Source organism: Dissoconium aciculare, assembly GCF_010015565.1.
Source record: "Dissoconium aciculare CBS 342.82 unplaced genomic scaffold K489scaffold_8, whole genome shotgun sequence".
In the NCBI taxonomy this organism is placed as follows: Eukaryota; Fungi; Ascomycota; class Dothideomycetes; order Mycosphaerellales; family Dissoconiaceae; genus Dissoconium; species Dissoconium aciculare.
The window spans coordinates 1,045,044-1,058,998 of record NW_022984958.1 but is presented as its reverse complement, the minus strand read 5'-3'; the positions used below and the strand labels follow the sequence as shown (position 1 = coordinate 1,058,998).

Below are 13,955 nucleotides of genomic sequence, written 5' to 3'. Positions count from 1 at the left end.
GAAAAACTCTGGTTCTTTATGAAAGTTTTTGGCTGTGGGTGGGGTGGGATATACGACGGTGTTTGGGAGGCAGGAGCAGCAGTGGCGTTTCGGTGACTGCTGGAATTTCTTTGAAGGTCGGAATTCATGAATTCAGGTCCAAAACTTTCCTGCGCCCCCTCCCCCTCCCCACCCAGCATTGCTCCCTTTCTCGCCTATCTGCTGCCCCGTCCATCTCTCCGGGGAAGGGGTGATCACGCGTTCCCTCGCACATTCTCGCACGATGCATCAAAGCGAAACATCTCCCGAGGCACGACCACTACGCTCAAGTCGACACGGCCTCCCGCGCCATTCGATCTCTCCTCCACGCCTTCACTTGGAAGCAGAGAACGGCCACTGCCTGTGAACGCTTCTGTGGTGGCCGGCTCCGGTCCCCAAGGGCAGATTTGCGATTTGACCGGGAGACAATCCTCCCGTTGCATCGGCCTTTCCTCCTACAGACGCGGTGCGAATGGCGGTGGGGCTACGACAAGGAAAACCTTTCAGTAAATTGGGCATCGATGCGGGGGCAAAAGGTTGGAGGACGGCTTCTTTCGCGGCACACGGCGGATTCTAACGGTGTGGTTTTGCAACTCGCTCAATGTCGATTGACTCATCACGAAGGACGAGTCGAATGAGAGGGGCATGCATGTGGGAGTTTTTCCTTTCTTTTGTTTGTGGATCGAGCTGGCGAGTGGCTGGCGGGTGTTTGACGGGGATGTGGCTTGGGTCTTCTGCCTGAAAGGGGGCCGGTGGGTACATGGAAAAGAAGATCCAGTAGAGGCGCACTTTCCTTCTATTGTTCGCAACGTGTGGGACGAAGCCATTGATGATGATTGACGATGAGCGAGAAGGAGAGAATGGGGAGAGGACGTCTCTTCTGTGGGACATAATTTAATTTTTTTCCTTATCATGCATGATGCGTTCGTTGGTTCATTCTTCATTTTCAGATCATTACAAGATTTTTCTTCCTTTCGTTGTTCTGAGGGCGGGGAGTTTTGTCGTTGCTGAATACTTTTTTGCTTTCGTTGTCTTTCGGTTGCCCACAGGGCTTTTTCGCGATGTTTCGCCAGGAAAAGTTCCGGGGCTGTCATGATTTGCGAACCAGTCGCAATGAGTGCCATATGGATCATTCTCTCTTCCTCTTCCACAATCTGTGCTGTGTGGATGTGGCAATGGCGACGACGACGCTGCTCTTCAACGGCGAAGTCGGAATGACCCCGTGATAGCCCGCATCGTGGAACACCATGTCAACATCACGTTACATCCATGCTGCATCATTTCAAATCTCAAATCACGCCTCTCTCACGAAAGATTCAAGACCAGATGGCCTTGGAAGCTACCTCCATCTTCGAATACTTCTTGAACCTTGCTAATACGTGTGCTCAATGCCCTCGTGGTCATCGAAGCCGAAGAAGACGTCTTCGCCCAGAACTTCGTTGGGCAGACGATGCGTGGCTTGCTCGCGGACCGATGGTCCTGACTTGGCCTTTGTTGGCGAAGAGATGGTGGAGATGGCTTTGCCTTTTCCCTTGCGCGAGGCAGAGGCCGATTTGGTGGGAGTTTGGAACACGTTGACGTCAGCGCCATCATAATTTACTGGAATCGGCTCCTCTTATTGTTTCACGTTTGAGAAGATGGACTCAAGACGGTCAACATCCATCGAGTCATCGAGCACCGATTCTGGTCGGTTTGTGAGTGATCTGTAACACACTAGACTGAAAGACCGTCATTCGCAAGACATACCTGCTTTGCGCTTCTTGCCCTGATTGGGCTTTTCCTTGGGGGTAGGTGTACCCATCGGTGTGTCATTGACATCGTCAGGACCAGCAAAGACGCGTTTGGGGCTCGACTTGGTCTGCTTCGATCGTGGAGTGGACTTGCCGCCAGTGAGCTTCGATCGTGGGGTGGGCTTCTCGCCAGTGAGCTTCTTGATCACGATCGCCCAGCGATCTCGGGCGTATTTGGGCGTGCTCAAGCCGGCATCTTTGGCGACTGTGGCCCAATCGACAACCTAAATCTGGAAGTCAGATTTTCCGTAAACTGATCCGTGCTGATAGTAGATGCTGCTGACCTTCAGACCCCTGATGATCGCAACGAAGAGCTTCGCATCAGCTTCGCTCAAGGTTGAGACGTCAGAGTTCATCAGTTTGGCTTTGACGATGGCCCATCGATCGCGGGCATACTTGGCGGTGCTGAGACCCGCAGCAGTAGCGACAGCTGTCCAGTCGACCTGGCGTTCGTGTTCTTCAGTGAGAAGCGGAATTCGCAGCGGTTGAAGAGAGGCGTCAGAAAGTAAGCACTTACAGTGGTGGAAGAGATATTCTTGACAAAAGCGGTAGCGAGAGCGGCATCGTTCTTGCTCAGCGAGATGGTCTTGGACGGCGTGACAGGTGTCATGTCTGCTATTGATGGTGGATGATGATGGATACCGGTAATGATGAATGATGAAGCTGGAGTAGTCAAGGTCGAAGATGGATTGTCGAAGAAGAAGATTGTCGAGCACCGCAACGTCGAACTTATAGAAGCAATGAAGGCTAAGAGAATCCGATGAACAGTAAAGTGACGAGAGCCAAGTGAAAGCAGAAATCGAACGGGAGCTTTCTATTAACACCTGAGCATGCTGCCTAGAGCCGGTGGATTGGTCGCCGATGGCATGTGATGATGGTTGCTAGCAGCTACTTGATCTGAAACTGCTTTCCATTTGCCTGTGCGGATTTCACTTGTTCCAATCCTGCCGCCAGGCTCCATCACACGGCAAAGCCGATCCCAAGATTGCGAGTTATTTGTACATGATTGTAGTTGTATCATTACGCCTGCGATAATCCTAGATCAGTCTCATTACATGCCAAAATCCTCGATTACAAGATAATTTGTGCCTTGCTTCATCTCGAGATTAACTTTGTCGAGACTTCGCCTGAGCGGCACATGCGAGAGTCACACATGATCTTTCCGCTCATAATCCGACGTGCAATCCGAGAGCATAAGCCACTCCCATTGCCAATCCACTCGTGATGGCTGCCATAGCAAAGTTGACACCATTGTTAGTTAAGAGATCACGCCCTGACTTGGCTCGACTACCTCCTTCGGCCACCTTGACCCGAGTACCGCCCGCGCCTTCGACGACCTTACCAGTCGTCCGGTCCGTGACTGTCGTTTGCACCAAAGCTCCTAACACCGAGTCAATGACACTACCTGCCAGTCCCGCCAATGATAATAGCCAGATAGTAGACGGCGACAATGTCGCTTTGGCGGCGGTCGCATATGGTGAGAGAGATAGAGCCAACTGTGCGACACCAACGAGGAGGACACTCCCCACCAAGCCGTACAACAGACCTTCGAGCGTTACGCCGCCATTGGTCCCTCGCGGAACTCGTCTCCAGGGCGCAGTGATCAGGAATGGAGTCGTCCGCGCAAGAATGCCGAGCTCCGAGCTAAAGGTATCGGCGGCGACCGCCGCATACTGAGCAATGATGCCGATCGGCAGGAGGCCCTGAAGGATCGGAAAGGAGGGTCCGGCTGCAAGAGGGAGAAAGGAGGAGATGAAGGGCTTCGAACTGCCATGGAGCAAATAGCTGTGTAGAGCAATCAAGATGCATGCGGTACCAGAGTTGGCGAAAACCTGGGCGGAACTACGAGGACCTTCACCGCCCGAGCCACCGGTAGCGGATTGCGTGAGATGAACTTTTGCTTTGTGGCCGATCTAGAACGGCAGAGACCACGTGTCAGCGATGAGCGAGCAATTGAAAACCCATCTTTCGATAGTATCAGAACGCCGATGAGGCAAGAGCATGGACATACCCGAGTGACAAGTGTCCCAACCAAGAAGAAGACAATCAAAAGCCAGAAGAACGCCCGCCATGGATGCAATGTGTGGATTCCGGCCACCAAGATGCCCGCAAATATACCCGCGGGTGTCAATTTGTTCCGGAGTAAGGCGTAGCTGACGAGACCGACCGTTCCAGTGATCTCTGGTAAATGGTCCTGCGCGAACGCGACAAGGTCTAGATGAAAATTGGCTGGCATTGTTGGAGTTGATGATCAGAGCATTTGATGGAGGGACAGGCGGTGGTAACGATGAAGTAGCTCTCGACAAAGGCGGCCCGGCGAGCAAATCGCGCTTCACGTAGATAAATATCTTGCGTGCGCGGGGACAACGTTGGCAATGTTTTCGATACTTTATTTGAAGTTCATCATATGGCAGCTGCTCGTGAAATTGTTCCAGCTACAATATGTGTAATCTGGGTGTACTCGGTGTTCACTCAGGGAGGTTCGCAACGGGGCTGATGCGCAAATTGCTATATGTGAAGATCTACAGCATGACGTTATCTTCTACATATGCTGCCCTCGTACACTTTAGAACCTTTACGAACATAGTAAGTAGTACGATAGAGGTATAGAGAGGCAATTCGTTACTATAACTATACACGATAACTGCCCTCAAAATTTACAAATTCAATAGAACATCCACGTTTTATTTTTCGCGGTATCTCGGCGTGACGAAAACTGTTCCTGTACACGTAGGTAAACCGCAACGGATACAATGGCGGCGCAGAGGTGGTGCTGCATTAGAGCGTGGATAAGGGAGAATTCAGGAACAAATTGGGAGAGTGAGGAAAGTCCCTGTCCAACGGTTCCCGCCCGCGGAGTTTGCACCAAGGCGCGTGGAGGAGGAGGAAGCATCCCGCTTGATTGATTGATGACTTGCATATACGTGTGACCGCACAAGTCTCCAGCAGGGCTTGTCTAGGGTATATACACCTCATCGGAGCATTGTAGTCTTTTCACGATATCCTCCGGCGTCACGACCACGAACATACACGCAGCGAAACTTGAGAAAATCAACTAAAAGATTATACCCTAGACCACTGCCGTACTTTACAGCTTTCTGTTCTGACAAGCACTGCTCATAATGCAACACGCACCGACTATCAAGATTTCATGGCGAGTGATTTGAGCCGGCAGGGCAGTCGCACGCCACTCCTGCAGGCCGATGATACCACGTCCTTGACCTCATTCCCGGATCTTAGCTCGAACTCGCCTGAACTTGAACCGACGGCGGCTGCGGTCGCGGCGCCATCATATGAGCCGCTCAATGGTCTGCTCGATGGCACTGGTCCGTCTATGTTCGACGAACAAGATGCCTCCTCAATCGGAAACCCTCAAACCCTGGCTAACGCACCTGCCGATGTCATCCACCGTATCATTCACCAACGGGGTGCTGTCGATCTGATTCGTCGACTCTCGGGCTTACTAGCTGAGCGCGATGCCCATGTCACTGCCCTGACCCGCCTAGCCGAAGAGCACAACATTCCCGCATCTCGGATCGCTGATGCAACCAAACACGCTTCGCAAGCCCAACTTCGCCAATTATCCTTAGCTGCAGCATCCGAGGAGGATGGATCTTCTGCTCCTATCACAGCCCCATCCGTAGCGTCTGGACGTAGTAGCAGCCCCGTGCTCTCCGATGCTGCTTCATCGTCACAAAACTATGCAACGATTCGTGGTTTCACCAAGTTGTTCGGTGGCACAGGTAAACGTCGTGGTTCGACGCAACTATCGCCTACAGGTCCAAGCCCGGCGTCTTCGCGATCGGCCTCACGTGTGGCGACCATTCGCGCTCGGCCAGCATCACTCGATGTTCGAAGCATTGCTTCCAATGACAGTGGCGGCAATTGGGCTGCAGCCCTGTTCGGAAGTGGAGGTGGAGGACCAAAAAGTGCCACCGTAGCCACGTCCAAGGGGCCTAACGGCACCATCAAACGATACTCTGCCTCGCGACCACCTCGAGAGCCCGTCGAGATGAGCACACGTCATGATCGTGATCAGCTCCCACCTACACTCGTCACTTCTGGCAAAGAGCCCATAGATCCCCAAGAAGTCGAGTGGAACAAATTTCTTTTACGCCTTGCCAAGCATCGAGAGCAGCGTCCAAACTCCAATTCGAAGGATAATGATGACGACCACAACGCTACAGATACCGGCGAACTGATTGGTGCATCTCGCTTTGGTACCGAAGGCTCCGCTGGCCGGCAAAAACTGGAGCATCTCATGCGACTTGTGGTCGGAGGAATACCAATGCGACTCCGCCATCCAATCTGGATGGAGCTCAGTCATGCGACCACGATCATCCGCCCGGACGCCTATCAGACCCTTCTGAACGAGGCCTCTTCGTTTAAGACATCAAATAGTGCTGACGAGATGGATGCGATTCTGAAGGACGTACCTCGCACACTCACCTCGAAGTACGACTTCTATGCTGAGCGCGGCCACGATCGGCTGAAACGCGTCCTCGTTGCTTTCTGCCACAAGTATCCAGGATTAGGATATACCCAAGGGCTAAACATGATCGCCGGATATATCCTTCTAGCCATTCCTGAAGAGTCGGATGCGTTCTGGCTTCTATGCACAATCATCGATGATTTCTTCCCGACAGACTATTTCGCCAGGGATGCTGGGCTGAGTGGTCCACTAGTTGACAACGTTGTGCTTCGGGCCTACATCCGCGATCTCTTGCCCAAACTAAGTGATCATCTAGCATTTTTGGACATCCCTCCTGAACAGACTGTGCCATTGAATTGGTTCCTGACCGCATTCACTGCAGTGCTCCCTGCAGAGGCGTTGCTGCGGGTGTGGGACATCTGGTTGTGCCTGTCCGATCTGAGAGGCTCCGGATTGTTCCATATAGCACTGGCGTTATTATCCATGCACACCAAACGTCTTTGCCAGTGTCAGACCGCATCCGATTACTATGCCTACATATCCTCCCAATGCCGACTCGTGGACGACGACGGCCCAGAAAACGATTCTAATGAAGAGCTCAACTCCACTGACGCCGATGCTACCGCCGAAGAATCAAACGGCATTGTCACCGGAGGTTCCGTTCCATCAAGACCCCTAGGATCTCCACCGCCTGGACCTTCTCCGGACAAAATTGCGGCGCTCATCCGCCACGCTGTACAATTGCGACGGAAGCTCGCACAAGTCGAGATTCGGCGCGCGCTGGCGATGAAGAAGTTACGCCGTCATCCAAGCACAGATGCATTGTTCTCGCCCAGTCCGCCCACAGACCGCCGCACACTTACAGAAGAGCATACAGACGAAGAAAGCGTAGATGGAGAGGCGGAGCGATGACCATAGCACAACCCTCCGTACGCGAATAGAACACCACTTGAATGTTGGGTAGGTCGTCGTTCTTTGTACCTTGCAACGTTTCCCTTCTCTGCTACCGCAAGGCTTTCCGACGTCTGAAAACATGCGCTGTGAGTAAAGCTCAAGGGCATCTCATTGCAGCCTCTTTCTTCCCTTTTCAAAAAGATACCCAACGAAAATTTGTTGCAGATTCTCAGTAGCATCCACCATAGTCTCTTTTATATTCTATCGACCGTTCGTCCCTCTATATAGCCTCATGCGATGATGTCAACACCACTGGAATTTCTCATTGCACCACCACTCCACCTCGCGTTCCGCCCCGCCCTCTCCAAACCATCTCAAGCTCGTAATACTGTCGTTCTCCCGGGTGATGATCCTTATTGCGTCCGCCGCGTCCTGGCCGCTCTCCTGCAACATGAGCCGTCGCGCTGCAGCGACAGAAACACCACTGGGACTCCACATGCACACCTTTTTCATCCCCCATTCTCGCGCTTGCACCCGTGCGGCGTGGAGAAGCGCGGCCACTGCCTCGACGACGACGTCATCAGCTGCGTCGCCTTCTTCTTCGACCAGGACTTTATTCATGACCTTCTCATCGTCCGCTGTCAAGCGCAGAATATACAGGGTATTGGGGTCCTTGTCGTCATTATGCTCCGTCCACACGCGGTTCCAGTAACACCAGATCTTGCCGCCGCCGCCGAAACTATCGCCTGTCGTACCCTGCGGCGAAGCATTCGGTGTTTGTAAGTGCACCAGGCCACCCTTGAACTCGGGGCTCTCGCGGCCGTCGAGTTCCCGCGCGAAGAAATTCTCCCGCGCGTGGTGCCAGGCGATGGTCGCGTGATCCGGGATGATGGCGATGGCCGGGTTTTGATGTGTTTGGGACTTTGTGTGCGCTAGACGGGTGCGAATGAGAACCTCGTCTCTGGCGCAGAGCGACGGTAGATCGGCTGTCGAGAGCAGCCTTACAGGTGGGAGATTGGAAGGAGCTGCGCTTGAAGTGCTGTCGTCAGGCGCGGATGCTGCTGGGAGGGCGATGTGCGTTGAGGGATACGCGCGCCAGCCTCTCGCGGCGTAGAATTTCCGTCCAATATCCGAGAATAGAACGCTGAACAGTGGCCGCTCTGTCTCGATCGATGCGGCCGATTTGACTGGTTCGCCGTCATCCCCACCACTCTCTTGAAGCGTCGGCAAATCCAAATTCCCCTCCAAACGCTTCCCTAATTCCTCAATCATCCTACCCGCATAGCCCCTCCCTCGTAGCTCTTCACTGCAAAATACCGACGCCACGCCATAGCAGACCACCTCCCGTACCGAGCCATCATCGACTTTCGTCAGAGCCCTCTTGCGGATCGTCTCGCAGCCACAGAGGATGCGGCCTCTTCGCCTCTCACCATCCTTTTCTGAAAGGATGGAGTTTTCACCCTTGCCGGATGCGCTTGTAGTATCGATGAGGAGCCATGCGGTCAACCTACCGTCTCGTGTTAAGTCTTGTGTGGCTAGATGCGCTTCACGGCGCAGGTAGACTTCTTGGGTAAGTGGGCCGCGCCATTCGACGCTGTTTGAGACGGTCTGCGCGGCGTTCTCTGCAGGAGTGGCGATGAGTAGTTGGAGGTGTGGCGAGGTGTGGTGTGGGAGGTCATCGGATGAAGACGAGGTCATGATTAAGAATGATGCTTTAGAAGCAGCAGTTGTCTTGGTTCGTGTCGGCCGGCGGGTTGATGGTCACTTGGATTGATGATTTAGAAAATTGTGATACTGTCTCTGAAATGGATAAATTTTCTAGATTCGTTCCAAGCTCGATGCACTGATGATCGTAACCTTGAAGGTCGATGAATGGTGTCAATTGAGCTCTTGCATGATTCAGAAATTGATCACTGTCGTTGTGGCTATCGTCGAGTTCGTGATTCCTGTAAAACATCTGGGTAACAAGGCATTACTTGGAATTTATACAAACTACTAGGTATCCTGAGCATATTTGAGGCCTGCATAGGGCGTGCATGCATGTAGATCCGCTTATAGAATATGCAGGGCGATTGAGCTTAGATATGGAGCTACGAGTAATCTTGTCTCATCTACCTTTCACTTGATAAGAAGTTCAAAACTTGACCAGCATCACAGGCTCGAAATACCTCCAACAATGCTCGCCGATGAACGTGCGATTGACGTGGCGCGGCCAGGTCAGCATCTCAAGCTTCTCCATGTCATGAACAGTTGATCATTTAACCTTTTCAGACTTATAATACCTGGCAACCCTTGGCAAGGAGTCTCTCCATCAATCCAGTTGACGTATAAATTTTAGGTTTTCTGATAAGTCGTGCGAAAACTTAATCGACACAACTGAGATTAACGACCTTGAGAAGATCCAATCTACTTATTAACTTCTTGAATATCATCGTCACGTGGATAGATTTCGGACACCACAGGTTTGTACAGCGATTCTTCGGTGTCACTTTACAATGGGTTCACCAGTATCGTGGCCGACGTGTGAAACCATTGCGCGAGGACGCCAGAACACGAGAGCGAATGGATGCTGCTGCTTCATGCTGTAATACCCCGGATATCGGTCAGACACGATTGCTGGTCGAGGCGTTCTCATGGACTCATTCGGATATCTGCAGAACCTGATCTTGGGGATCCGGTCGGGACGAGATGAACCCATCTGGGCGCCCACATGCCTTGTGCTATGAGATGACAGCGGTGGAACATAGTGCGAGGATATCAAGCAGCGAGTCCCGGGCTGCTTATCCCTGCTTGTGTTCAGATTCGAGTTACGTCTGGCCGGTGTCACGACGCACGGCACCACAGTCTTCAGCAATGGAAGCCGCGACAGAGCCAGAGTTCGTATCGTGTCGTCAGCATGCCACCCGGGTGTTCGAACATTGCGAAGTCATCGGAGATGTCATGTGATCTATGACGGACATGATGCTTGCTTTGGGAAGCATGACAACTGTCGCTCACGATACGGGTCCTGATGGAATTGGATCATTCTAGATGTGATCCGTACAGTACTGTCCATCCCACTCAACCGTTGAGGTTTTAAGCGAGGTGACGACACTGAACATATGACCAGCCAAATGCGCGGAAAGCAGACTTCTCTGGCACAACGGTCGCTCGCTCTATCGCGGCCGCGGAGAGAGGGTTCGAGATCTGGATACCGGACAGCATGTGTTCATGAAGCCACGAGTTTGTCATACAGTAGTCCTGTGGTCTTCGTGCTCAGAAATGAGACGAGGCCAGTGCAGAAAACGACGATGCGCTATATGCCTCGTGAATGCCATCTTCGGACTTAGGTCCAGCCTAATGCTGAGAGACTATCGATTTCTCGAATGATCCCGCTGCCGTGGGTGGGCACGGCAGATTGGCTGGGCGAGCATTGACCCCTCTGTCGGGAACCCCTTGCGGAGCATCGTCGGAGCAAGTCTCCCAATTTTCCCAGCTGTGCTATATGTACGGTGATGTATTGTAGACGCAGGGCAGGAGGACGTGCTATCCGTCGAAATGCGGAGAAGGGCATCTAATTTGCATTCGTCCATTGCAATTGTACCGTACCGCACCGCGCTGGCGTAATAATGATAATAATAATGATGATTATAGTACTGCAGCTCCACCTTCACCAAATCTCCATTTGTCCTGTCGCACGACATACATTCTCTTCGTCACCATTGACTACACATCGCACTTTCGTTCTTGATCGCGTCTGCGGCTGGCACGTGGCTCAACACGCATGTCAGCGTCCTTTCCTTCCATCGTCATTCACTTCTTCATCAGCTTCGACTAAAAACACTGTCACAAGTTTTGGCTTTCCTTCGGAATACGGGCGTGCATTGTCGTTGACTGCGCCAATGCACCACGAGATCTTCGCATATATGCTTTCGCATCCCTAGGTAAACCGGTTCACAGCGGTTGCCGTTATGGCCGACTCAGCGGGACAAGATTCTGTCAGTCACATCGGTCCCTGCCCTCCCTCCTCGCCAATGGCAATCACAGCCGCGACGACGTATTGGAATAACCCAATTGTAACCTGACAGTGCTAACAATCTTCTTCCATAGATCCCTCCAGGCCCTCCATATCCACCACAAAACCAAGCACTAGGCGGCGTGCCTACCCTCTTGCCAGATGTTCCCGTTTCCGCCATTTTTCTCGCCTTGTTCATCGCTGCCGCTGCCGGCCACATGGGTCTTTTCCAGATCAATAAGAAGAGAGGGAGGAAATTCGTTCTGAATGCAGCCACATTTGGTAGGATACATCTCACTCCCACCTTGGATCTAAATTTTGAACAGATGGAATGATGGAGGAGGCTCTCGTGCTGACGATTCGCCAGGCTTTTGTATGACACGGATAATAGCTACGTCGTTGCGCATCGCATGGGCCCAGCAACCACGGAACATCTCTCTGGGAATGGCAGCCGGAATTTTTGTCTACGCCGGCATTCCTATTCTATTCATCGCCAACTTATTCTTCGCCGAACGCATTGTTCGTGCCCAACATCCACATTTCGGCTGGTCGCGACCGTTTTCTGCGATTATACCGATAGCCATTTTCATCACAGTTGCGACTGTACTGTGTTTGATATCGGCCGTGATTGTGCAATTCTATACCTATGCTCCCGGCCCTCAGCAAGCTGCTCGCGACATTCAGCTATATGGTCAGACGTGCTTCGCCATCTTGGCGACACTGCCACTGTTCATCGTTGGAATCTCTTCGGCAGCACGCGCTAATCCAAAAATCAAGATGACGTGCACTCTGGATAAATTTGGCAGTGGTAGTATGCGAGCAAAAGTTGCCATATCGATGATATCTGCCGTCATTCTCTCGATTGGAGCGTGGTATCGTGCTGGCACAGCTTATCCTAGGCCGACACCCCAAGGGATCCCGGCTCCGGACTATTTTGCCAAGGCTAGCTTCTATATATTCAACTTTACTCTGGAAATAATCGTTGTGTGTGGCTGGTTGGCACTACGCATTGACACACGATTTTTTGTGCCGGACGGCTCAAAGGGTCCTTTTTCGTATGCGAACGGCTTCGTCTTTGCAGGAGAACCAGGCTATGAGAAGAATGGCACTCACGATGAGCGCAATAGTCGTGCCGATGGCTCTGAATCCGGTACCGGCGCTAGCGAATTTGGCGGACAAGATTCGTCAACAACAGAACTCAACAATCGTTCAGAATCTCGCGGCCGTCGAAGAAGACGATCGTCTGCGGCGAATACGCAACGAGGAACGTCGGTATCCATTGGCGCGATGTCTAAACGTTCGTCTTGGGCGGGGAGTATCCGAAGTGGCAAGCACGAACATCGCATCAGCTGGGGCGGACTTCCGCTCGAGTCGTTACAGCCTGCCTATGGCGAGGATGGCACGGAGCTGCCTTATGCAGGCGTTCGCGAGCACATCTCGGACGGAGCTCCTGCTGTGCCTGAACCAGCAGTGGTGACCGAATTCGTTGTTCCGCGAAGACCAAACCATCACTCTTTTTCGATGCCGGGTTATGTTCACCAGCAACCACCGCCGCCGGTCCCGCCGGTTCCGACGGCACTCCCACAGCAAAAACCGCGACCGAAGTCACATCAGCCGGCAATGACTCGAGATGTCCAGGCGTATCATACTGAAATTCCTTCTCATGAAGGTATGGACCCCGGTGTCGCAGCAGAGCTGGGTTTCGACGTGACCACCGGGAAATGGATCACGAGACCTCTCAGCGAGAGCGCTGCAGCAGCAGTCACCAGACGGAAGAGCATCATCACAAATGAGGTCGTGGCTGCTGCAGCGCAGAAAGTGGCTGCTCAGGACAAGGACTCAGGCTGAACTCCGAGTCTGCCAATTCTGATTATTTTCTTCAAGGGCGATTGTCGACTTCTTCGGAGCAGCACGCATCGTGGGCCGGCGAACGGTCACGGGACGCCGAGCCTTGTCTCCATGCAAGTCGCATGACGTTCCTGCAATTCATCGGCAGGCGAGCACTCGATACCTGTAAAACTGCCGGTCTGTCTCAAAGCCACGCGGAAGCAGCATCAAGTAATGCCCCGCGACAACTTCGGCCCATTCAGGTCATTGCGACGAGAATGTGGTCTCGCTGCCCTTCGCCAATGGTCAGCGTGTCATGACTCGCCGAGGTGTTTCCCTGTCAGCGCGAGTGGAGAATGTCGATCTGAGCCCAAACATGAAAGGAATTGTCCATCATGGACAATGAATGATGAATGATGCATGTCAGATTTAAGGCGCCCAAGGGAGACAGTACACCAGGGCATAGGGAATTCATGACCGGATCGGGATGCAGGGTCGGCTTGCACAGGTATCTGTTAAATCCTAGAGCACAGACGAGACTTTTTAGTTGAGGGGTGAAGCGTCGTACCAGTAAGCGCAGAGGCCGCTTGTGCAGGCTATCGCAGGCCAAATCGCTAGGACGATTTACGACACACCGCATTTTACTAAGCATTTGATCTGCAGCATTGCTTCTTGTCTGTGATGAATTCGCATTTTACGACTAGAGACGTAATATTAAATAACAGAATCTCCAGATGAGGCAAAGACCGTACGAGGCTTCACGTGTGTTGATGGCTCGAGTCGGCATAGGCACGTCTACCAGCTGTATTTCAGTACAGTGAGGTCCTCCGGTCGGCCGTACAACCCATTCCAGCATTATTCCTGCTAATAAGCAAGGCAGTGCAAGTATCATCAGGTACGCACGGTGAATCCTTTACGACTCGGGTGAAGACAGAGTTCAAGTAGTCGTGGTAGTCTCAGACCCTGGCCTCTTCATCTAGCGCGAGGTTAATCCCAGATG

At 52.5% G+C, this 13,955-nt stretch overlaps 6 protein-coding genes across 6 annotated transcripts; 2 read left to right on the top strand and 4 right to left on the bottom strand.

Annotated features, from left to right (window-relative positions):
• Positions 1–350: 350 nt before the first annotated feature.
• Positions 351–1,449, bottom strand: K489DRAFT_255541 (uncharacterized protein). The gene has a single exon (XM_033599999.1). The coding sequence runs from the start codon at positions 1,149–1,151 to the stop codon at positions 522–524; it is 630 nt and encodes a 209-aa protein (XP_033458785.1). The 5' UTR covers positions 1,152–1,449; the 3' UTR covers positions 351–521.
• Positions 1,391–2,418, bottom strand: K489DRAFT_432672 (uncharacterized protein; the record flags this gene model as incomplete). Its single annotated transcript, XM_033608494.1, has 4 exons — positions 1,391–1,632; positions 1,765–2,032; positions 2,093–2,251; positions 2,326–2,418. 4 exons carry the CDS (start codon positions 2,416–2,418, stop codon positions 1,391–1,393), a joined length of 762 nt encoding a protein of 253 aa, XP_033458784.1.
• Positions 2,419–2,974: 556 nt separating this feature from the next.
• Positions 2,975–4,044, bottom strand: K489DRAFT_359595 (uncharacterized protein; the record flags this gene model as incomplete). The annotated part of the gene is made up of 2 exons (XM_033602604.1): positions 2,975–3,721; positions 3,820–4,044. The coding sequence occupies 2 exons, from the start codon at positions 4,042–4,044 to the stop codon at positions 2,975–2,977; spliced, it is 972 nt and encodes a 323-aa protein (XP_033458783.1).
• Positions 4,045–5,820: 1,776 nt separating this feature from the next.
• On the top strand, positions 5,821–7,152 carry K489DRAFT_322262 (TBC-domain-containing protein; the record flags this gene model as incomplete). Its single annotated transcript, XM_033601613.1, is given in 3 exon segments — positions 5,821–6,798; positions 6,896–6,900; positions 6,912–7,152. 3 exon segments carry the CDS (start codon positions 5,821–5,823, stop codon positions 7,150–7,152), a joined length of 1,224 nt encoding a protein of 407 aa, XP_033458782.1.
• Positions 7,153–7,437: 285 nt separating this feature from the next.
• On the bottom strand, positions 7,438–9,075 carry K489DRAFT_359591 (uncharacterized protein; the record flags this gene model as incomplete). The annotated part of the gene is made up of 3 exons (XM_033602603.1): positions 8,595–9,075; positions 8,343–8,549; positions 7,438–8,294 (listed from the first exon to the last, which is right to left on the bottom strand). Exons 1-3 carry the CDS (start codon positions 8,830–8,832, stop codon positions 7,438–7,440), a joined length of 1,302 nt encoding a protein of 433 aa, XP_033458781.1. The 5' UTR covers positions 8,833–9,075.
• Positions 9,076–11,259: 2,184 nt separating this feature from the next.
• K489DRAFT_303118 (uncharacterized protein) lies at positions 11,260–12,187 on the top strand (the record flags this gene model as incomplete). The annotated part of the gene is made up of 2 exons (XM_033600470.1): positions 11,260–11,410; positions 11,496–12,187. Coding segments are annotated over 2 exons (843 nt in total), but the record flags the coding sequence as incomplete, so codon positions are not given.
• Positions 12,188–13,955: the final 1,768 nt, after the last annotated feature.

Excerpts from the sequence above, each read along its gene's own strand:
- K489DRAFT_255541 (XM_033599999.1), bottom strand. The coding sequence starts at position 1,151 with ATGATCCATATGGCACTCATTGCGACTGGTTCGCAAATCATGACAGCC.